Genomic DNA, 24,829 nt, shown 5'->3' on the forward strand with positions numbered 1-24,829 from the left:
AATATGCGGTTCAAATATTATGGTAAGTAATAATAAGTTTATAAAATAAATTATTATTATTAGCCATATGGTGCAAGGAAGCCTGAGGCTTATGCTGCACCAGCCAAAAAAAAAAAAAAAAAAATTCCTGAGTTACTCAGAGAGAGAGAGAGAGAGAGAGAGAGAGAGAGAGAGAGTCAAAATTAGAAGGGAATCACCAAGGAAGAGAAGAATGATGATATCCAGCTCAGGTCCCTGGGCAGATGATCAATAACGGCAGTGTTTAATAAATTTTCTGTTACAAAAATAGCACGTTGTCTGAGTATCTTTAATTAAGTTAGGTGGTGATTTACATAATCTAAATTAACTAAAGAAGAGTACAGGAATTCATTAATAAATCAGCAGCCCTTTAACCATCCAGCATTCGTTACCTGGTCCAAAGTGGCACGACGCAATAAGTCAGGCTCGATTAGCTTACGAATCAATTCCTTGACGCCCTTACTAAGAATCTTTTCCACTTGAGGATCAAAGGTCCACTCCCGATTTGTCTGATGCTTCAGTAATTTGGGGATGCTGGAATCATCGAAAGGCATGGCATTGTTCACCATTACATACAGACAAATGCCAGCACTCCATACATCGGACATAAGAGGATTATAAGGGGACCCTTGAATCACTTCAGGGGCTACGTATGCTGCACTTCCACAATAAGTTTGACTCAACAAGCGACGGTGGCTTCCTGGCTCAATACAATATCGCGAAAATCCAAAATCGGCTAACTTTATGTTCATATTTCTGTCAAGCAATAGGTTGTCGCATTTGACATCGCGGTGAGCTATTCCTTTGCGATGGCAGTATTTTAGGGCTCTCACAAGTTGTAGGAACCATTTTTTGGCCAAACTCTCAGGAAGGGGACCGTTCACTTGAAGATATTCAATAACTGCTCCCTTCTCCGCTAACTCCATGAATATGTAAGTGAGGCAATTAATGTTGATAATGTCCTGCACTTGGATAATGTTGCTGTGACGAAGTTCGGGCAAAATAGATAGCTCTCGCGGTAGGAATTTTTCCACAAATGTCTTATTCGCCTTTGATTTGTCGATTATTTTCACTGCCAGTGGTCTCTTCTTGTTTCCTTCCTTCCATTCTGCTAAGCAGACAATGGCAAACGTTCCTTTGTTAATTCGCCTACCTATAAAGTATCCTCTCTCTCTGAGCACTGTTTCATCAGAAATAAACTTTGGTGTCGAGTTTCTGCTGTATTTTACTTTCTTGAAATTGTCTCCTGACTTGTAAATGGCATCTTTCGTTCTTTTGGTATAAGCCATAATGGCTGTAAATTTAGACAGTTAAAATATCAAAAAATAGAGAAAAATGGCAAAAAACTTAGTTGAAGCCAATTTAATTTTGTGAATTAATCATGTTTCTTCTTTCCCACAACTAACCTTTCCCTGCACAAAGGGAAAGGAACAAAATAACGTCACAATAATATTTATATTTAAATGACAATAATATATGTTTAAATAATGTGGGACCGTTCGTTTGTTTACTGACTTCTCATTCTTGAATCCACTGGGTTTTAGGAATATGCGAATTATATTACAGTACTTTTTTATTTTTCATTTTTTTTACTTTTATTATATATCTTTTTATTTTATTTTATTTATTTGAATGGAGTGATTTCATCACTTCATTTTGAATTTTGGATCGGAAAATATCCTAAAATATACGCCATAATGAATTTGTATTATTTCCTCCTTTGGAAGTTGTACAGACGCATTAAAATAAGCAGTTTTAATATGTTGATTCTCTATAAAAGATGTATCACATAAATCATGGGAAATTTTGGCAAATAAACATAAATCAAAAACACTTAATTAAAAAAGTTATTCAATATTAGTCCTACTCTAGGACTATAGCAACGCACCAAATGTCGAACGAGAAAATCACAAAAAATGAATCTCCTACTTATAGTAGAAAGCTAAAGAAACGTAAAGTAGATAAATCTCAAGAGTTGTATAAATAAATACCTCTTTACACAGTTATTGAGGGTTATCAAGTGTAGATACGTTAAGATTATATTGTATAAGTAGGACACAAAATTATTGGCATTATGCCTAAAAGATTTGTAATTGCAAACGATATTTTGTATACAGCAGAGTCCTCTGGTTCATTATATTAAACCTGCATTGTTTCTACCCACAAAAAAAAAAAAAAATAAATAAATAAACTAAAATAAAATAAATAAAAAATAATAAAATGCATATTAAGATAATTTGTATTAAATTTTCTAAATGTCTCAGTAATAGTCCAGTATAACTAGTTTTAAATTAAAATAAATAAAAATAACACACAAATAATTAATAAAAAAATTAAAAAAGGAATGAAAAATTAATTCATATATACATGCAATTAATTTTACAAATTTTTGCTAGCTGCTGTGCAGAACAAGAATTAATTTCCAGTTCAGCAATGCAACTGCAGGAAACTCTCTCGTTTTTGCGCAATTGGCCAGGAAGGAACGGGAAAAAAATTAAATCCCTTCAGGGAATTCTGCTACAAAAGAAATGAATATACTTGAGAAAAGGGAGCTGCATCCACTGGCATCCCCCAATTTTAAGCTTTGGTTTCAAACTCTAAATATTGATTATTATTTTTCAAGTTAAAAGAACATGCACTTTAGCACAACACACTACACAAACAGCACTCCGCTCATTTCTGGTCATTGTACAGAGTTTTGTATATCATCAAAGAAAACCATGATGAAGATGAACTAACATTTAGGGGCCGCCTTACTTAAGACAACACACACACATTTATATGTATATAGTCTGTGTGTGTAGCACAGTGGAATCGTCACCGTCCTCCCCACAGATGGGAAAGGCCCCGTTTGGAATCCTGTCGATGATACAAAGAACTTTTATGGGCTTTTTTCACTCCGTGGCTGAGTTAGTCGATCCCAGGCGTAGATAACAAAGTTTTTCCCCCCAGAAATTGGTGTTTTTCGTCCAGTAAAACAGGCAAACCGACCAGAGAATACATGCAATTTACAGACACAATACACATGGGTATATGTGATAACTTACTGGGTGACCCTAATGTAATAGTTTTTATATGCATATATATGACGATAAGCTACTTCGATTATGGAGTAAATTTTGAATTTCCGTGTGCCCTCGTGAGTAGCACAGTTAGCATAATCACCGTCCTCCCCTCACGGGCTGAAAGAGATCTGCATAAGAATCCCGTCAATGACGCGAGGATTTATATGGGCTTTTTTTCGCAACGTAGCTGAGTTAATCTGTCTCAGGCAAGAGCACAGTTGGTAGGATCGCTCCCCCCCACACCGGGTGGGAAAGAATTCTTGTCCCGCCGATTATGGCGTCAACATGGCTGAGTTAGTCGTTCTCAGGCGAGGGTAGCATGGTTTTTTCTTTTTTTTTTTTCTCCCCGAAACTGCGGTTTCTCGTCCAGCGAACAGAAAATCGACCTCAGAATATATGCAATTTATAGACGATATACACGAAGCAATATGGCTGATATTCCTAAAACTTTACAACAACAACAATAACAGCAAGGATAGCATGGTTTTTCTTCCGGAAGCTCGGTTTTTCCTCCAGCAAACGGAAATCGATCACGGAAAACACGCAATTTACTGACATATTAGATATGACGCAATATTGCCAAACTTGCTGATGCGTCTAAAACTCTACAACAACACCATTGAAATTTCCACGATAAAGGCAATCCTAAAAAGTTCAGTGTTCTTTTAAGCTGCAATTTTTAGGAATTTTTTAATGATATTTTCTACTGAAAGGTTTCATTTTAAATGTTGATGCAGCTTATAATTCTGAGTGCAAAATTTAGTAGAAGTTATTACGTTATTTGGTCTGTAAAGCTTGCCACAGATGTTCTTCCAGGTATGAACTTGTTACTCACACGTGTGTAACTGGAACTTGCTACTTACACGTGTAAGACACTGATAGAACTGATATTCAGGTATTCAGGCTCCACTTATGAGTACTGTATATCTGATCAATATTAATCGTCACACCTAATTTCAGTGAAGTCCCATAGTTCTGCGATAACCAAATCCTCTGCTTGTACCTTTACTTTGGTAGGGCTATTAGGAACCCTAAGTAACTTCGTTATGTGAGCGGTCTGACACACCTAGTATATTTGAGGTGGTGAGACATATAAAGGGAATATATTATGACCGCTGTGCTACCAGCGCTGTCTAGAAGGCAATAGAAAAACTGACATATCAGGGCTACGCGAGTGCAACTCTTCTGCCCATGTCTATAATTGCGTGCGTTCTGTAGTCAATTTCCCAATTTTGCTGGACAAAAAAACTGGAATTTCTGCTTGATAAAAACTTTGTTATTTATGCCTGAGACCAACTAATTCAGCCACGGAATCAAGTGGAAACATAAAGGTTCCTCCCCACCAAATTTTTTCAATGGAAAAGAATCTTTATATTTCCACTTGATTGCTTTGAAGCTGATTAGGCTCTGCCATTTTCCGGCTTCCACCACAGTGTAACGTACTTTACTTTCAACGCCATTATAAACACAAACAACTAGGTTTAACAACAAACATTGCATACTAAATCAGAATCCTTACTTCTGCCATCACTACAGCCTCTTACAGAGCCAAACTGTAACCAATCTCAAAACTTTTCTATGCTGCTGGTAAATTTTGTAAGCCGAAATTGTATTATGTGTTTAATTTACTTATTACTGTACAATTTTAGTTATATATGTATATGCAAGGTGGAATTAACAAGTCAGATAACAGTGTGAAGATGGAAGCGTAAATTACACAAAACGCCAAAAGCTAACAGGAAAAGGATAGCAGAAATGGAAGATATTGTAGGTCTGAAAAAGAAAGACTGGGAATATCCTATATGTTATAACGAATTAAGCAAAATTATAGGCTGAATTGAAAAGCCACTTAGAGCGGAGGGACCTGGGAAGTAAAAATGATTAAGTCAAAATGAATAAATTAATAAAGGAATAGTAGCCAGCATCAGATATGGGTGGCTATAAATCTGATGTTAGCAAAAGTAAATATTGATACATGATCAGGTATCTTAACTTTTTATCTTTATACTTTCAACTTCTTTCCTGTTCGTAAAGTTATTTGTGCAATACCAGGGTGATACGAACGCTCCTACTATCCTTAATCTCTCGCTATTTTCGCCTTTCTTTAGCTACACTTAAACCTTCCCTATCCTCAATTCACTCCCAAGCCTTACTCTATTTGCTTGCACTAAATTCTATTTACATATTCTACCAAATTCTATTTACATATTCTACCAAACCTCTATTTACATTAATCAATTTTCTATTTTTATATATGCTACCTAAATTTTATTCTCCTTTAATTTATTCTAAATCATTTTACATCTTGGTTACACTGTAAACACATATTTTTATTTAATTTTATTTCTACTTTACTTCTTAATTCACCTTAATTTATTTTATTATATAACATACACTGCGTTGGGACTATCTTGTCTATATTTTGTGAAAGTTATACTGCTGTTCCCTTTTAATCCCACTTAGTTTTATTCCTAATTTGCTTCTCTTCCACAGGTATGAATAAGTATAGAAACGCAGTCCTTTGACACACGATCAGGTGTAGTTCCAACCCCAGGGGCTCACATCTGGTGAGTATGGGCTTGGCACACCCAGGGTCCTGAGCTGGATATCATAATTTTTCTCTTCTTGGTGATTCCCTTCTACTTCTCTCTCTCTCTCTCTCTCTGGGTAACTTGGATTTTTTTTTCTTTTTTAGCTGGTGCAGCATAAACCTCAGGCTTCCTTGCACTATATGGCTAGTAATAATAATAATAATAATAATAATAATAATAATAATAATGACATACCTGATCATGTATCAATATTTACTCTTGCTAACATCAGATTTGATTGCATATTTGCTCTACCCCCCCTTTTTTCGACTTGTAGCGAAATTTGCTCACCCATATCTGATGCTGGCTACTATTCCTTTTATTAATTTAATCATTTTGACTTAATCATTTTTACTTTACAGGTCCCTCCGCTCTAAATTGGCTTTTCAGTTCAATCTATAATTTTGCTTAATTCATTATAACATGTAGGATATTCACATTCTTTTTCACATCTGCAATATCTTCAATTTCTGCTATCCTTTTCCTATTAGCTTTTGGCATTTTGTGTAATTTACGCTTCCATCTTCACACTTTTATCTGACTTATTAATTTCACCTTGCATATATAAACTTTTGCTGCTTTGCGCGCTCAGGTGCATTTGTCATATCCTATTTATTTTTATCTCTCTCTCTCCACTGCCGCTTCTCGTTTTAACCCATTATTATATTTCGTATTTCATATATATATATATACACAGGGTAATTCAGGAGGAATAGTAAATATTTTGGATGGTTATAGTATCGATTATTCTGAGTAAAAAAGTGCATATAAATATGTCCAATTCTCAATGGATACGGAGATACTCCTGTTTGAAACTGAAGTGCACGAAGCCATTATGAGAGCTATTACAATAAATGACTTATTGTTCGTATTTATTGACTTTTTGAAGGATTCAAAACACAAATAATTGACACATTTTTTACAGTTCACAATAAATTTTCGAAAATCCCACCGCCAACCTCAATGCACTTTGCAACTCTTGTGGTAATATGATGTGTTCTTCTGAGGTCGTTTTGGCGTTCCTTTATGAGCGCAGCAGTATCCAAAATGCGAGCGAGCAATTTCTCTCTTGTATTAACTTTTTTTTTTTTTTTTTTGTATAAAGTGTAAAATGTTTAGGGTTAACGGCACCAGGGATTTCCCCCATCTCCGCGTTATGTACTCTGTTTCTGAGTCACAGACCTCTGTCAAAGCAAGAGATTTTTCAAAAAGTATAGGGGTATTGTTCTGTTGTGTAATGTCGTGGTATGTTGTTTCTCTGACCTTTTAGCCGTTGGGCCCCTGTTCGGAAACCCCGTTGCCCACACCTTGCTACGAGAAGGCAGGTCAGGTACCCAGTAGAAGTTTATATTATTAGTACTCTGGCAGACCTGCCACCTACTACCCGCTGTATAGGCCTATAAAAAAATGAACGTTGACGTTGAAACCAAGGTGAAGTTGAGTTTGAACACTAGTGGAATTTAGCTGGTTAAATTAGGGGTGTGCGCTGTCGGAATAGTTAGAGTGGGAGGAGACTGAAGGCTGGGGGAAGATAGAAATATGAGAGCGATAGGGAAGGCGATCCCAAAGAGGACAGTTGGGGGAAAGACCCCACCAGATTTTTGTATACTGCGGTTTTCATCCAACCCCACAAATAAAAATCTAACGGAGTGAGGTATGGAGATCTTGGTGACCAATGAACGGGACCATCGCGGCCGATCCATCGTTCAGGGAAAGTTCCATTATGTTATGTATCACCAGACGGATGTAATGTGCAGGAGCTCCGTCATGTTGAAAGTACATAAAAATGCTTGTAGCCAAGAAAACATCCTCCAATAGTAGTGGAAGTTCGTTTTGCAGAAATTCTGGGTAAATGGGATCTGTTAAGACGATTTTGTAACACAACAGGGCCAATCAACTGATTGTCGATGACACAGCACGACACATTTAAAGAGAAGCGATGTTGAAAATTAGTTTCTACAGTGGCATGTGGATTTTCGTCTGACCACCTATGAGAGCTACGGGTGTTGTTGATACAGTCACGGGTGAAAGTAGCTCGCTGAAGAGTATTAATGGAATTAATCGGCGATTAGCATTTGCCCACCAACAAAATTCCAATCGCTGGTCTTCTTCTCCCGGTTGAAGGTGTTGCACCCGCTGTATGTGAAACGGATACAATCCGTGCTTATGTAATGTTCGCCATACTCTTGTCTGTGGAACACCGATACGCGTAGAATTTCTTTGTGTGCTAATACTAGGACTACGTTCTACCGACTGAAGAATATGTCCTATTTCATCCACATTTTGTTAATTTTCACGTTCAGAAGAAATATGAGCACTGGGAACTATACCAATCTCACGCAGTTTGGGGTAAACACTAGTAAACGCTCTTGTATTACTTTAGCATCAGCATTAGTAGAGGCATATGATGCAAGCTTATGCAGCATCAGCCAAAAAAAAAAAAAAAAACCCTCCCATTTCACCCCTCCATCCGTTCCAAATGCCTGTACAGCTCAGCCATAAATTTATTTAGGCTATTACACAACAAAGGATGGAAGCCTGTTCCACCAATCAATTACCCGCTGGCTAAAGGCAAATTTCCTCACCTCTATTCTACAACTATCTTTTTTCAATTTGAAACTGTGCTCCCTCAGGTTCTTAGTCTGAGCAAGAGGAAGAATCCCATCAGCATTCAGCTTGCTCAACCCATTCAAGGCCTTATACACCTCCATCAGATAACCTCGCAGGTGCCTAGTCTCCAGGCGCTGCAATTTGCAGAATTTAAGCCTTTCTTCATAAGAGCACTCCTTTGTTCCCCTCACCAAGCTTGTTGCCCTTTGTACTCGTTCTAGCAACTCTACATCCTTCCTAAAATGAGGCTTCTAGACCTGCACACAGTACTCTAGGCGTGGCCTGACCATTGCCTTGTATAACGGGATAATCACCTCCCTGTCCCTAGGTATTCTGCGGTTAGAAAACGGTCGACGGTATTCTCTACAAGCAGCAGTAGCACTTCCACCACAAAAACCGTAAATAAACGTCATATGCAGCATGTCTCAAGATGTGCGGCATTCTTAACAACACTTCTGACATCAAACAGCGTCAGGTTATAACTGCTTCTTGGTCACATATGATTCAGGGAGCTGCGCGCACCAGTTTCAAACAGCTGTATCTCCGTATCCATTGAGAATTGGATACATGTTTATATATGAACTTTTTTACTCAGAATAAAAATATTTACTGTATATATATATATATATATATATATATATATATATACATACCTTTTTTCGCGATGGACTAGCATCACAAATAGAAATATAAACAAAAGATATTTATTAATAGTTAAGGAAAAGCTAAGTAATATTTGACAAGTGCTCTCAAAATAACCATTTGCAACCTTTATACAACGGTTTTGGTAAATAATACAATTATGGCTGAAATGTTATCAGAAGCCCTCAATTTGCTTCAGTTCATCATTTTAAATGGAAAACAAAATGAAAAGTTCACCAGGTGCAAAGTAATATTTAGTTGAACCGCCTCTGACCCTAATGACAGCAGTACACGTCGAGGCATTGATAAGATCGATTTCTGACGACAATGAACTGATAGTTCGTGGTTTCAAACACGAATTATGCCTTCCTGAACTTCATGCAGCGCCTTTTGGTTTCTTTCTGGCAACTGCAGATTCCACACGATGCCAACAGTTCTCTATAGGATTCAGGTCCGGCCGGGCTGTTTCCTGGCCAGCTAAGAGTTGTAATGGACCGCTCTTCCAATCATTTTTTCACCTGTAACAAATGTAAACACATTACCTCTCATGCAGAAATGAAGTTAAAGTAACCACAGAAGAGCCTACTTACACTTTTCGCCCGATGACAAAGAGCGGAGTCGTCCTGAAAGATGCAGTTACTTGGCAGGTTGAAATGGTCTGTAATGGGTGACAGCAATTTGCCTTCCAATATAGCCAGGTATCCATTGGCATTTACGGAACCTTTTATAAACTGCAGGAGACCTACTCCGCGATACGAAATGCACCCCCCATATCATTTGGCTGGTGGCGAATTTCACTGTAGACACCATACAGTCTGGATGGTATTCTTCACCATGTCTATGTCTACAGCGAATCGTTTGTCTCCTATCAGAGCCGTGCAGGTTGAATTTCTTCTCATCCGAGAAAAAAAAACTGACTTTCACAATTTACATGCTCCTTACACCAAATTAATCGAGCCTTTTTCATTTTTTGTGTGAGGAGGGGCTGCTTAGGCTACAAGTCCATTTTTGAAGAGGCGTCTTCTGACTATTACTGCACTTGCCACCATTCATGTATGTTCTTCCCATTCTCTTTTCAGCTCAGACGAAGAAGAAGCTTTCGGGATTTTAAAGCATAAGCACTTCAAAACGCTGTCCTGTTTTGGCGTAGAGACTCGTTTGCGTCCGGTTCCTTTTTTCCTATCAGCAGAACCAGTATTCTTGAGTTTGGAAAGAAATCTACACACTGTCGACTGATTACAAGACACTATAAGCAATATGACGGGAAGAACATCCTTCCTCACATAAAGCAACACTAGCACTCTTCCTTCGTGGCGTCAACTGCACGTTACTCACCATCTTGACACTAGCAAGGAATGATTGTAACTCTTGCAGAGCGTGCTTATATAGCTGAAAGTAACAGCCGATGAAATATTACGTCATCACTTACGCATGTCAATCTTATCTGATGCAATCTGTAAGGAATATTTAAAAATTTCTCGAAAATAACTAGCGAACATTGGTACACATAAACATTTTCCGATTGTGGGGTTGCAAAAATCGAAATTAAAGATAAAAAAAAAAAAAAAATACTGAAACTAAGGAGGAAATGTCTCTGCTTACTCCAGGCTTTATGAGCATCACCCCATGTTTATGAGTAATGTGTGAATACCTAGATATACCGATATGTATACGAAATGCTTGTTTATCCCAATAATTCTATGTCAATAAAAGAAATAATTAGATTTGTTGGCAAAAAGAATTTTGTTTTGATGGAAAAAAACATCGGTCAGTATTTTTTGCCTATTTACAGGTTTCATTGATAACAATACAAAGTTTCCTTTAAAACTTCCATAGTGTTTATTCCTTCAGCCTAGACGTAATTCTACAATTCCTTTCTTTTATTTTTTGATATAACTTTCACAAAAACATCCTCCGGTGTTATCTTAGGATGTTTTTGACTCGTTCATCCACGGCGATCTAGAAACCTGTTCCAAATTCAATCGTCGGAAGATATCGGGTTCGAGCATTTTACGAACTAACTGTTTTACAGCGTCACTAAGGACGGGGTCAAGACTTGAACGAAAATGCCACTTCCTTGAGGTTTGGACTTCGAATAACTTCTTAAGATCGCTATCATCGAAAGGCATGGCATTGTTCAACATGACAAATAGGCAAATACCGATGCTCCACACATCGGACATTAGTGGGTTGTACGGTTTACCTCTAAGAACTTCGGGAGCAGCATAGGCGGCGCTGCCGCAGTATGTTTCACTTAGAATTCGTCTATGGCTAGCATGGTCAATACAAAATCGGCAAAAACCGAAATCGGCCAGCTTGATGTTCATTTCTTTGTCTAAAAGTAAGTTCTCACATTTTACATCTCTGTGGGCTACTCCCTTTCGGTGGCAGTATTTAAGTGCGCGCACGAGTTGGCCAAACCACTTCTGAGCTTGGGGTTCTGGTACAGATCCATTGTGCTGGAGATATTCAATCATGTCACCATTTTCCGCTAGATCGGTGAATATGTAGATCTTTTCTCTAATGGTTATGATGGAATGAACCTGCGGAATATAAAAAGAGGAGTTAATTTACGATAACATATATTTTCGCTATTAGCTATTTAGTAATTTAAAAGGATTTTCAGAGTGGTATTTCGCAATGTCAAAACGGCGCTGGACAATTCAATAGAAATTTATCGGAGCGTAGAAAAGATTACGTCGACACCTGTATATCACCCCCACTACTGCACGACTGGACAAATCAACCAGGACGATCTCACCCAAACTGTAACAAAAGATAATGTTTTCTTGTTGGGCAACGTGATCAAGATTGATACGCCTATCACAGTTGATGTTGTGGTCAGACAGGTAAATATCAGGCGTGAATCTGCGTATACCAGTATTCATGGCAGCATACTGTAAAGAAAGGTCTTCACGAAATAAGATCTCCAGTGTATCAATGAAGAACAAAAAAAAACTGTCATATTAAGACGACGCGAGAACCATCTTATCTACCCACATGTCTTATGTCCATAAATTGCGTGCGTGTTCTCTGTTCGATTTTCCTTTTATCCGTAGAAAAACCTGACTTTCAGTGGAAAACCCTTACTGTCCATCCATTCCTCTGGCCGACTAACTCAGCCACGGAGTGTAAAAAAGCCCATAAAAGTTCATCTCGTCATTAACAGGATTCAAACCTGGGCCTTTTCGACCAGTGTGGGGAGGAGTGATCATAAACATTGTGCTATATGCGCAGACGCTTAACGATGAACAGAAATGAAGAGGAAGAAAATGACTTCTTGCATTGCATAGTGAATGTGGATGAGACATGGGTCAGGCATTTTGAATCAGAGTGCAAATGACAGCATACAGTGGAAACATCAATCAACACCACGAACGAAGACATTCATATTTTCGATAGCAATCGGAAGGTTACTTCTGCTGAACGCTAACTCATAGGGATGGTGCCATTTCACAGTAGAGGTGATAAAGCAAACTCACAGTGTAATTAACGAATTCTCAAACTGGTCTGAGACATATCATTAAAAACAAGTTTGACTGACAGTATTAATTTGTTACATGACAATGAACGATAACACACCCGGCTCAGTTCTCTATGGAAACTAACTAGAAACTGCACTGGAGGGTGATTTGCGCATTTACCGTACAGTCCGGACCTGTTGTCTTGCGATTTTTATGATTTTGGAAGACTGGAAAATAATGTTGCAGGACGTCGATTCCACATTACTATTAGCATTAAAATCTTCATATGGTAGTGCTTGATGAGTATTAAAATATTAACATTAAAATTATTCATATGCTAATGATTGATGAGTGTATTTTTTCCTACTTCTGTCCCTTTTACACTGAGTGAATACTGAATTATGACCACCCGAATGAAAACTGAATGCGACCCGTTTACCACATGAGGTACGAGAGTGCGGAGTTAGTCGACCTATTTAGCATAGATAAGGCGTCAGTGGTTCAATAGGTAGTAAAATTCCCAGCGTGATGGGTAAAAGGAAGGATTTATCGGACTTTGATAAAGGACAGATTATGGGTGCTCGACGGGCTGGTGCCTCGATTTCCTAAACCGCTGAATTGGTGGGGTGTTCGAGAGCCACCGTAGTTAAAGTGTCCTCCTTAGATCCTCCTTTGTGAATTGGGGATACATTTGCACATCTCCAATCCGTGGGGAGTTCCCCTGAGTCCAAGGATGCGCTCATAATTATGGCTAAGGGTTTGCTTAGTTCCTTCGCCGTCTCCTTTAATATAACTGGATAAATCCCATCCAGCCCAGATGTTTTTTTTTTTTTATGTTTAACTTATATTAAGGAGATGTGGCGAAAATCACGTTGTGCACGGACAGAATTTGAGGTTTTTCCGCTAGATAAAAGAGTAGAAATTTTGAATTTACGCACTTCACTGTTCAATTCCGAATTCTAAGTGTTTTATTATCAAAGTAGTTAAATTATTTTCTTATAAGAATTATAAAAATAGCATCACTGACCTGAATTATATTACTGTGTTTCAACTGTGGCCAAATACTCATTTCTCTCGGCATAAACTTTTCAACAAAGTCTTTAGAAGCTTTAAGGCGATTAATTATTTTTACCGCTAACTGCTTTTTCTCTTTATCATCTTTAAATTCCGCTATCTTTACCTTAGCAAACGTGCCGCTACCAATTTCTTTTCCCAACGTATATCCTTGCGCTTTCAAAACTCTTTCGTCAGATTTTCTCGAGATTTTTTTTGCTTTCTTTTTGTTCTTCTGGTTTTCTTCTTTAAGAACGGGACGTAAAGAGTTTTTATTTGGAGCATTTTCTGCCATCTTTCATTGTGAGAATTTTGGCTGTTGTTTTTTAAGCCGATACCCGGTAAAGGGCATGGTGATTAGAACCGAACTGGGATGTTCTGAGGCCCTGAATTTGTAGGGGTACTCTAACTACTAAAAGAGTTAGACTAGCTTTTGGATATAAACAGCTCCTAATTAAATTATTTAAAGTTGCGTAATAATTTCATGACGTTACAATAAGGAAAACTGTCATTGTTGATGAAACCTAGATGTTGACAATCGCACTCGTTCAGCAAACTGATTTTGCAGCATTTCTTTCATGGAAGCGAATTTTTATCAGAATTTTTTTTTTCTTTGCGTGTAATAACTGATATTCGTTTTGAATAAATATTCCACACTACACTCTATTTATAATTAAAATAATAAACAAATGTTGATTTAAAAATTATGTTGTATAAAATATTGTAATAAGATTTAAAATCTTCATTAAAAAGAAAATGCGACAAATTTAGACAATTGATTTACTTATTTTTTAATTAGTTCTCTGGCCAACCAGAATAATATTATTTCTTATAACTATAAGTGTTTAATTATACTAACTGCCCTGGCTGTTTCTGCTTTTTGTCTTGTTTTTTCACCAAAGCAACTGAGGAACATCATATTTTCATCCAAAAAAAAAAACAAACAAACCAGTCATAGATTACATGCGCTTTACAAATATAATACGTTGTCATCACGCATTAACTGCTTTGGTGCTTTATCTAAAAAAAGACAAAAACGAAATTTATTAAAAGTGGGGCCGGTTTATGTTTATTTTGTTATTAAATGATGTCTCCATGGTACTGTGGTAGATATGATGGTCTGCATGCATGTCTGAGTTAAGTACTGATGCAAGAGTTAAGAAAAGTAAAATAAGTACAAAGTTAATAAGAAGAATAGATTGACTTTTAATCTATTCTTTAAAGTGTAGCTTGAAAATCAAGATCGAGCTTAATGCAGAGACGTGAGACCCAGTTTATAAATTGAGTATTAGTATAGTAATAAGAGGAGTCTACCTCAATATAGTGTGTAGAACACTTCCGTATGATACCCTCCAGAAATTAAAACGGAAAAAAACGAAAAAATCGACAACTTACCGGTACATTAGAGTAAAATATACATAATTAAATAATCAATTTAACACAATTCAAATCAATTTAAAACAATTAAAAATCAAATTAACGCAATTAAAAGAATCTAACGAAAATATTCAAAACGATTTTCCTTCCTGAAGCTGACAACGCTTTTCGACCGTATGTCGTGATCACAGGAATGAAAATTACCGAATCGGGTTAAACCTGATACTTAAATAGAGATTATTTGTCTTCGCGCATGCGCGTAAAGGTCCACGCATCGGAGATCAAATATGGCCGCCGAACATTAACAGAATTCTCGTGTAATTTAATTTCAACGGTTTCTGCAATTAATAGTCGCGTATAATTACGTTGAACGTTAAGTATTTTGGCCTCGTTAAATAAAAAAGTATGTTTTTCGTTAATGGCATGAAAGGCTAATTCTGACGCTGCTGAACGAGAAGCACGAACTGAGGCTTCGTGTTGATTTACACGAATATTAAGAGAAAATCAGGTCGAACCTTGATAAGACGAGTCGCAATCACCGCAAGAAATGTTGTATACCAGATCATTAATTTGTGGTGCGAACGCTGAAAGAACCGAGCGATTGTTCAGTATAGTGTGTAACTTCCGTATTGGCCTAGCTACAATTTTAAATTCGCTATCTTTAAAGAATCTGTTAAGCTGTTTGTGCCACTGTTCAACATATGGGACAGGAATAAAGTATTTTTTGATATTACTATTGTTGATCGGTGTAGTATTTTGTATCCTATCCTTAGCTTGTACCCTAATTCGGTTTATTGTGGTAATGGAATAACCCCTGTTTAAGAATCTGCTAGTTAATATTTGTATTTCTGAGTACAAAGCAGAATCCGTAGTTGAATATTTATAGGCATTAAGAAATTGATTAAAGATAATCGATCTTTTGTAGGTGAACGGGTGATAGCTATTATAATGTAGAAGCATACCGGTGTTTGTAGGTTTTCGATAGATGCTAAATTGTATTTTATTCGAGTCCCGGGTAAGCGTGAAATTTAGAAAGTTTAATGACTTTGTATCCGTATCTTCCCTTTCCAATGTAAATTTGAGTCTAGAATGAATATTATTAAACGAATGTAAAATGTCTTGGATAGTATTACTATCGGTAATAACTAGAACATCGTCTAAATACCTCCCATAGTATGTGATACGGTTCGAAAAGGTGTCAAATGTATCTGCTCAATCGTTGAGAGATAGATCTCTGACATTAAGCCACTCAGGCTCAAACTCTTTGGTAATCCAAAAATTTGTTTGTACACCTTGTCTCGAAAGGTGATGTAGCTAGCCCCAACTAACAGTTTAATTAAGTGAAAAATTTCCTTAATAGGTAGCTTCGTGTAATTAATCGGTGTCGAGTTTTTATTTAACATATCCCAAATAATATCTAATGTGTATTCAACGTTTACATTCGTATATAATGAGGTAATATCTAGTGAGAATAAATTGTCATTGTCGCCGAGTCTACAGTCTTTAAGCTTATTAAATAATGTATCGTAGTTCTTAATCCCGAATTCTATTACCTGTCTAAAGGGTTTTATAATGCTATATACATGTGTGGCTAAGAATGAAAATGCCTAGTTCCTGTAGGAAACAATAGGTCGAATAGGAAACCCAGTCTTGTGTAATTTTACCTGACCGATAAGTGCAGGAATATTGTATGTTCTGGACTTCAATTCCTTTAACTGAACCATAGTAATGTAGTCGTTTTTTCGATACGTGGTTAACATTTTATTGTATTGATTGACCAAATTGGTAAACAGTGGCACAAACAGCTTAACAGATTCTTTAAAGATACCGAATTTAAAATTGTAGCTAGGCCAATACGGAAGTTACACACTATACTGAACAATCGCTCGGTTCTTTCAGCGTTCGCACCACAAATTAATGATCTGGTATACAACATTTCTTGCGGTGATTGCGACTCGTCTTATCAAGGTTCGACCTGATTTTCTCTTAATATTCGTGTAAATCAACACGAAGCCTCAGTTCGTGCTTCTCGTTCAGCAGCGTCAGAATTAGCCTTTCATGCCATTAACGAAAAACATACTTTTTTATTTAACGAGGCCAAAATACTTAACGTTCAACGTAATTATACGCGACTATTAATTGCAGAAACCGTTGAAATTAAATTACACGAGAATTCTGTTAATGTTCGGCGGCCATATTTGATCTCCGATGCGTGGACCTTTACGCGCATGCGCGAAGACAAATAATCTCTATTTAAGTATCAGGTTTAACCCGATTCGGTAATTTTCATTCCTGTGATCACGACATACGGTCGAAAAGCGTTGTCAGCTTCAGGAAGGAAAATTATTATTTATTATACATGAGCCATATGGTGCAAGGAAGCTTGAGACTTATGCTGCACCAGCCAAAAAAAAAAAAAAAAAATTTTTGAGTCATCCTGAGAGAGAGAGAGAGAGAGAGAGAGAGAGAGAGAGAGAGAAGTAGAAGGGAATCACCAAGAAAGAGAGAAGTAGAAGGGAATCACCAAGAAAGAGAGAAGTAGAAGGGAATCACCAAGAAAGAGAGAAGTAGAAGGGAATCATCAAGAAAGAGAAGAATGATGATTATATATTATTATTAATATCTGTTTATTGCTCTGCTCTAGAGCCAACCCCTGGAGAGCAGTAAGCTATGGAGGGGGTGATTATTACATTCACAGGTTAAGGCAGGGACATGTGCCTTGGGTTACAAGGAACCACATGTGTGCTTAACCTGAAAGGAACAGTATTTACAGAATTCTTTAATTACATACTTGAAAATTGTGGAATACCGTAGTATCCCTAATTAAGCAAGATAATATTTGATCAAAAGTGCTGGATAAAACGTGAAGTATATGTACAAGCAGGTATTTCCTTAGTTGAGGCAGTCCATATTTTCCTTCTGGTGGTGTCCCTGTGAATCATAATGATTTATGTACGTATGTATGTGTCCATTAGGCTTCTGGCATCTGTAGGTGTGCTGCTGGCAGATAAATGCTGCCAGCAGCACACCTAAAATGCTTCAGAGCATTTCACTGCTCTATAACTGCTCCAAGCTCTTTTTGTCCTATCAAACTAATCAGTTCCTTATTCAATCTCGTTTTTTATTCCACCTCAGCAGCCTTCTTCTGAAATTCTCTAGGGCTCACACAATCACTGAGAGATTGTGTAGGGCCCTAAAGAATGTAAGAAAAAAGCATAACAGCTTTCTCCTGGAACTATGACAGAAATCACAAGATGTCCACAGCCTCCAATAACTCCTGGAAACAGTAATTGCTGGAAAGTACCCTTCAGCTCCTATAGATGTCTGCCACAAGTAAAGACCAATCACAATCTTCCTCCTATATCTGTTTGTTGCTGCTGTCAATTAAGTATTTCTTGGAAAATAAATATGTCCTGTGAAGTTTTTTTAGACTAACCCCCCTCCAAAATCTTCTGAAGGGCATAACATACAGTAATTCCCCCTATGCTTACCTTCTTGTTTATTTTATTCTATTTTCTTTTCCTTATTTCAGTTCTGTTTACTATTTTGTATATAGTTTAATGCATCATTATTCTGCCTGTACTTCAAAGAGTGGCAATTACCATTCAATAAATTTTTTTACATCAAACTTCAACACAGTAGTGTTCTATCTTTTATACTTCCTGTTACCTGTGCATTTCAATTCCCATGTTATTACTGTTTAGATTTTACGATTTCTAAATTTAAATTCTGCCTAATCAACTGCTTTCTACTCAATAGGAAAGTTGGTCATAGTCCTTGGTTCGATCTAAAAATGCTAAGTGTACTTCTGAAATAAATGTAAACCAATTTCATTTGGGAAAAAAAAACTAATGCCTTCATAACCTCATTCGTTTTGAATATTTTCGTTAGATTCTTTAATTGCGTTAATTTGATTTTTAATTGTTTTAAATTGATTTGAATTGTGTTAAATTGATTATTTATATTTTACTCTAATGTACCGGTAAGTTGTCGATTTTTTCGTTTTTTCCGTTTTAATTTCTGGAGGGTATCATACGGAAGTGTTCTACACACTATATTGAGGTAGACTCCTCTTATTACTTTACTAATATTATTATCAACGTAGAACATATTGAGTAGTACAGCTCTGATTCAAACTATAAATTGAGTATAGAGATGTTGATACATCCATTTTATATTATGTCTGTAAATTGCTTGTGTTCTCTCAGTTCCCCCCCCATTGAGGAAAATGAAAGTTAAGGAATAGTTCATTTATTTAATAAACAGCGGAAAACATGCTATGCCTGGTGAAAATGTGGGAAGCCCTTCATTCAAATACAATATACAGTATATACTACATTTTTCACAATACATTGCGTCACTCAAGCTAAAAAAAATCCAAAATCGGGCATTTATGACGCTATCTGGGCACGCACAGATAGCGTGTGAGTTTATGTATGTGATTGTGGAAGAAAGAGAGACGGGGGGAAAGATAGTGATAGCTCGTTTGCTTAAAAACAGTGTAGACAGTTTTCTGAATAACAAAAGCTAATTATATTGGAAATATTATTATTAAGGCCGCCGTAGCCTAGTGGTCAGGCGCGCGGGTGCATAAGTACACGTGCCTTGAGTGACCGGGGTTCAAGCCTGTGACTACTAAATACGGTTCTGTTTCTTGTATTCTGTCTATCTTGTGAACTCCTCTGACCGTTTGGTCGTCCCGGAGTATAAACAGAAAATTTTATATATTTATTATTAGACATATGATTCAAGGAAGCCTGAGGCTTATGCTGCAACAGCCAAAAAAAAATTTCCGAGTTAGCCGAGAGCTCAGAAGTAAAAAGGAATCACCAAGAAATAGAAGAATGATGATATTCAGCTCAGGACCCTGGGTGTGCCAAGCCCATACTCACCAGATGTGAGCCCCTGGGGTAATATTATTGATATGCTGGGAATACACTTGTTTAGAGTATATGAGCCCACATTTTTTTGTTCTATTCGTCAAAAATAATTTTCGACCCATGGTTGGAGCACGTAATCTATATGCGCTATTCGACAAAATTAACAGAACAAATTGTTTTTGATGAATATTTCATTATGAACAGTGTTGTCGAAGGCGAATATTTGATATAATAGGCATCCTGGCATGCAAATTCTGAGTATCCAAGAGAAATCGATCTACCTATCCGCACATTAAGCAAATTATTCACGCCTATAAAAACAAGGGTTGCAACCACATCACTTCATTCCAGTTTTTTTGGTTAGCTCAGTGGTACAGCCACACCGCCAGTACTCGGGATGGCAAGTCATTGTCCTTTAAATGATTATTTGAGATGGTAGGCCGTTGGACGACTTGAAGTCGGGCAGTCGCAGGCGGAGGTGGAACGTTGGCTTAATGTGTCACGCAGTGTAGTCTAGGCGTTATGGAAGCGGTTTCAGGAGACAGAAACCATTACAAGAAGAGCTAGCCAAGGTCGTTCGAGGGATACGTCAACCAGAAGAGACCGCCATCTGGTAACAGCAAGACGGAACCCGAGAGAGAGAGAGAAAGCCAGCCCCTAGGGCTATATTTTCGAGCATCTTGTATCGACTTCTGTAATGTAACCTTTTTGGTAATTCTTATACAACCGCTGTAAATGTTCCTTATACTTGTCCGAAGTTTCTTGCTGTCTCTTCATTTCATGGTTATTCTGCACGAGTTACACCACGATTTTTACTTGTTCTGTTAATTTTGTCGAGCAGTACAATTAACATCTTGAACTGTTCGCACCACACCAACTCACTAAATTCTAACTTGTGGATCCGTGGCGTGCAAACATCATCAGTGTTTGTGGCGCCACGGATCCAACACCGTATATATATAGATGGCTCTGGAATCGCAGTCTGCTTAATGTTTTGGTCGATGACGTCATGAAACCAAATGTAATAGCAGCGTGGTGTCGGTTCACATGTGTCAACATGAATTTTTTCAATGTGTCGTGCGATATTTTATTTCCTTCTCCTTTTAGTTCCCTTTATAGTGGGTTCACGTAACTGAAAATGAAAGTAATCGAATATGGAAGTACGGCAAACGTTTCAGTGTATGTTTACTATTATACTTACATTTACTGCCGAAGGTAAGATTTTTTTTAAAATTTCGTTGATTGTATTAAAAAAGGTCGGGAGGAGCAGTTGCGAAATCAGTAAGAGATACATTCAAATTCCCCCCCCCCCCCCCGACATAATAAAGAAAACCATTTACTTTTATAAATTGGAAAATGTTTCATATGAAATGATTTTCATGTATATCTTGTTGTACCCATTCCTCGCCTACTTATAGTTGTGCTGCTTGATGGTAATCTTGAGGCTATGAATAAACATGCAATCATACCTGCTTCTCATTATTTAATAGTGCCATGCTTTGTTAAAATTTTTACTTAAGCCGCCAAAGACAGTGATTCTGAAGATGATTACGACGCTGCTAATTTACAAAAAAAAAAAAAAAAAAAAAATTGAACTTTTTAAAAAATGCTGCAGAGTTAAATTTCTGCACAGTTTTTTGTTTTTCAGCTAAAGCTGTGATCACTTTAGTCCTGTTCACAAATGTACAAGTGGCTCTTACCTTCAGCACATCCGCCCTTCCATATGTAACAAATAAACTCTCGATGAATGAATTGTCTTGAAATTTTATATTTGGCTCTTTTAGAAACACTTGCTGAAACAGTCAAAGGTTAATTAAAATCCATCAATTTATTATTATTTTTTAACTTTCATAAAAAATAAATCTGTTTATGCTCAGGCACATGGTCAGAGAAGTTCACATGATACATATGGCCAAATTTGGGATGGATTCAAGAAAAAGTGGTGTAGGTTTTTTAACAGACTTTCATTTTTGGCTAGTAAAAAAATGTTAGGTTAGTTTATGCCAGAAATTCAGAATGGATTCAAGTAAAAAAAGCCACTTTCTCCAGAGTTGTACTCATAATCTGGAATATAACTATTCAACATATTACTTAACTCAGTGGTTCCATCGTTTTTCTCTTTTGACAAACGAGTCCCATGAGTAATAATAGTTTTTGCAGTGAATTCCTTTTAATGGTTAATAAAGCTTTAAAATAAAATAACTGCTTGAACATATTGAATTTATTAAAAATAAAGCTTCTGTAATGGATAGTATGCAACACGTTTACAGTAAAATCTGAATGTCTGATATTTTCATCATTTTGTAGTTAGGTACATAGTAATATTGAAATGTAATTCTTGAACCATAATAAAAAAAAAACAGGAATAAAACAGTACCATTTACCAGAAACTAATGAGACTTCTGAAAATAACAATGCAGTATGCTTTAAAGTTTGGTTTAACAGAAGAAAGAATCTAGTTTTCAGTAGTAGATGGGAAAACTAAAATGATGGCAAGACCTCTGGAATCAGGAATTGAAAAGTCACCATTACAAAATTTTCCCACAAATCTCCAGAATTTTCTTGTGAATTCTAGGAAGCTCATGAACCACTGTTTTGGAAAACACTGACATAACTTGTTTTTCAATGGGATGGATGCTAAGCAGAGCTTAATTACATATGATTTTTGAAATATTGCACAGGTAAGAAAAAAATTATTATTGTTAATAGTAGTGATGGCAAATGATGCAAAAAAGCATAAAGGCAGATTTCTGCGCATCCAACCTGCAACCATCTTTCCTCAAATTGAATTTATGTTTCCTTGCGCACACGTGTGTGTGTGTGTAGTCTGAGTAAGAAAAGGATGCCATCAGCATTTAGCTTACTCAGTCAATTCAAAGCCTTAAACATCTCAATCAGATCCCCTTGCGGGTGCCTAGTTTCCAGATGCTGCAACTTGCAGCATTGAAGCTTTTCTTTGTAAGAGTATCCCATCGTTCTCTTCACTAATCATATTGCCCTTCTCTGCACCCATTCCAACAGATCAACTACCTTTCTGAAATGAGGCTTTCAGTACTGTATACAATACTTAAGATGTGGCCTAACCACTGCATTATACAACTGGATAATTACTTCCTTATCCCTGCTGGCAAAATTCCTGTATGTCTTTGACAAAACTTCATGAGCTGACCTGGCAGCTTGTCTGCACTGCTCAGAGAACTTGATATCTGACTGCACAATTGCCTCCACGTCTTTTTCATTCTCTGCTGCCCTGAATGTGGTACCATAGCTGGTACGTTAACCCAGGATGACTGCTCCTTCATATGAAGTACCATGCATTTGTAAATATTAAACTTTAATTGCCACGTCTCAGCCCATGTGCACAATACTTTCTAGATATTGTTGCAGTAGCATACCCCAATTACTGTGTTTGACTACCCTGCCGGTCTTTATAATATCTGTCAACTTAGAATTGGAAAGGAAACACCGAACACAACGCAATGTTTAGTGTTTTCTTTTGAATTCGAGGGACCAGATCTTAATATGAAGGTCTTAAAATGATTGTAGTGAACTATATAGACACTCTCAGAGGTCCAGAGAGGCTTGACCACCTCCAGCTTTTGAGGCCTCCACCCATAATAAAAACAAGTTTGGCAATGTATGCAGTGTGGTACATTTGATTTTTATTTCTTAAATGAATTGATTTTTCCTTTTTTTTGTGATTAATAAAAGTGAAAAGTAAAGTAATTATCATGTTACCAATTAATTACTAACTAATAATATATAAAAACAATTGTTTCCACTTTACTGCACATACCTCACAATTAATATTCACTCAACTTTTTGCAATACTGTAATTACAAAAATTTGAACAAATATTAATACAAAATTATACTTTATAAATACAAAAAATTATTTTATTTCCTGATGAATTTAATAACAATTGAAATATAACATGTATTTTACATTTCTACTGTAATTAATAAAATAAGCAACTAATAATTCATGATTTGTATATTGAGTAAACTGATAACAAAAACATGATCTCTTCAAAAAACAAACTTTGATATGCACAATTTTTAAACTGAAAACATTCTGTTTTGCCTCTCCACCTCATTGCTCATTCATTCTTCCAATGAGTACTGAACAGTGAACATAATATCCAGTGTTTCAGCTGAGAGAGAGAGAGAGAGAGAGAGAGAGAGAGAGAGAGAGATGCCCATCACGGTTGTCTTTTTATCTCTGATATGAAGGAGATGCTGAGGAGCATGTCTATGTGGGTGTTGAATCGAAGTTTGGAGTCAAATACAACGCCCAGATCACGATGGCTGGATACAATTGGGATGAGGGTGTTGCCGACTGAAGGCTGGAGAGAAGGAGTTTGCTTCAATGAATACACCATGAATTTGGACTTAGCAGGATTGATCTTGAGCCTGAACTGGCAGAGGTAAGATGTGACTGCAGTGAGAGTGTTGTTAATTTCCGTTTTAACCAGATCAAGGTCTTGACCAGGGATGATGGGAGTAAGTATCTTGATATCATCTGCATAGCTCAGTAGACATCGAGAATGTGCAACCAGTGGGAAGATAATAGATGAGAACAGAAGGCCGGAAAGGACCCCTCCTTGTGGGACTCCTGCAGTGACGGATCTAGTAAGGGTGCGATCTCCTGTATGAAGCTTTATAACTCTGTTATTCAGAAAAGAGGAGAGAAAGCATAATATGTTTCCTGTGATCTGGAAGTGGCATTCCAGGAGAGTGAGTAGTTGGTTTACTTGGACGGCATCAAATGCAGCCTCAATGTCTAAGTAAGTAACAGCTAGTTCGTGCCTTTTCTCGAATGCTGACAAGATAGTATTCATGGTGGCTAGCAGATTTGTGATTGTTGATCTGTTTGGAAGGGAATAGTGAATTTGGGCTGGATTACTGGGCAAGATCTGCTTGGTGAGGATGGGGACTAAGGTCTTCTCCAGGAGCTTCAGCAGGCTAGAGGAGTTGGAGATGGGTCGGAAGTGTTTAGGTTTCGATGGCGACTGAACTTTGACTAAAGGTTTGATGAGATAGTTTTCCCATTGCTGTGGGAAAATCTGGTTCGAGGGTAACTGGTTGAAGATAATTAAAAGTGGCTGAATAATGTACGGACTTAGGCAT

General features: G+C 37.0%; 3 protein-coding genes across 3 annotated transcripts in view; 1 reads left to right on the forward strand and 2 right to left on the reverse strand.

The window, feature by feature from the left end:
• Positions 1-377: 377 nt before the first annotated feature.
• LOC150077045 (testis-specific serine/threonine-protein kinase 3-like) lies at positions 378-1,307 on the reverse strand. Its single transcript, XM_090385769.1, has one exon. The coding sequence runs from the start codon at positions 1,305-1,307 to the stop codon at positions 378-380; it is 930 nt and encodes a 309-aa protein (XP_090241895.1).
• A 9,544-nt stretch (positions 1,308-10,851) lies between these two features.
• Positions 10,852-13,738, reverse strand: LOC150077046 (testis-specific serine/threonine-protein kinase 3-like). The gene is made up of 2 exons (XM_090385770.1): positions 13,418-13,738; positions 10,852-11,469 (listed from the first exon to the last, which is right to left on the reverse strand). The coding sequence occupies exons 1-2, from the start codon at positions 13,736-13,738 to the stop codon at positions 10,852-10,854; spliced, it is 939 nt and encodes a 312-aa protein (XP_090241896.1).
• A 7,072-nt stretch (positions 13,739-20,810) lies between these two features.
• Tace (ADAM 17-like protease Tace) overlaps positions 20,811-24,829 on the forward strand; it is a 204,686-nt gene continuing 200,667 nt past the window's right edge. Inside the window, exon 1 of the mRNA XM_090385593.1 lies at positions 20,811-20,915. Coding sequence (XP_090241719.1) covers positions 20,855-20,915 — 61 coding nt within the window. The 5' untranslated portion in view covers positions 20,811-20,854. The remainder of the gene's footprint in view (positions 20,916-24,829) is intronic.

The sequence above is a fragment of the Mastigoproctus giganteus genome, chromosome 12 (assembly GCF_048544385.1).
Source record: "Mastigoproctus giganteus isolate SK-2022 chromosome 12, ASM4854438v1, whole genome shotgun sequence".
Classification (NCBI taxonomy): Eukaryota; Metazoa; Arthropoda; class Arachnida; order Uropygi; family Thelyphonidae; genus Mastigoproctus; species Mastigoproctus giganteus.

Excerpts from the sequence above, each read along its gene's own strand:
- LOC150077045 (XM_090385769.1), bottom strand. The coding sequence starts at position 1,307 with ATGGCTTATACCAAAAGAACGAAAGATGCCATTTACAAGTCAGGAGAC.
- LOC150077046 (XM_090385770.1), bottom strand. The coding sequence starts at position 13,738 with ATGGCAGAAAATGCTCCAAATAAAAACTCTTTACGTCCCGTTCTTAAA. Across the intron at positions 11,470-13,417 it reads AACACAGTAATATAATTCAG|GTTCATTCCATCATAACCAT; the intron begins GTCAGTGATGCT and ends TATATTCCGCAG.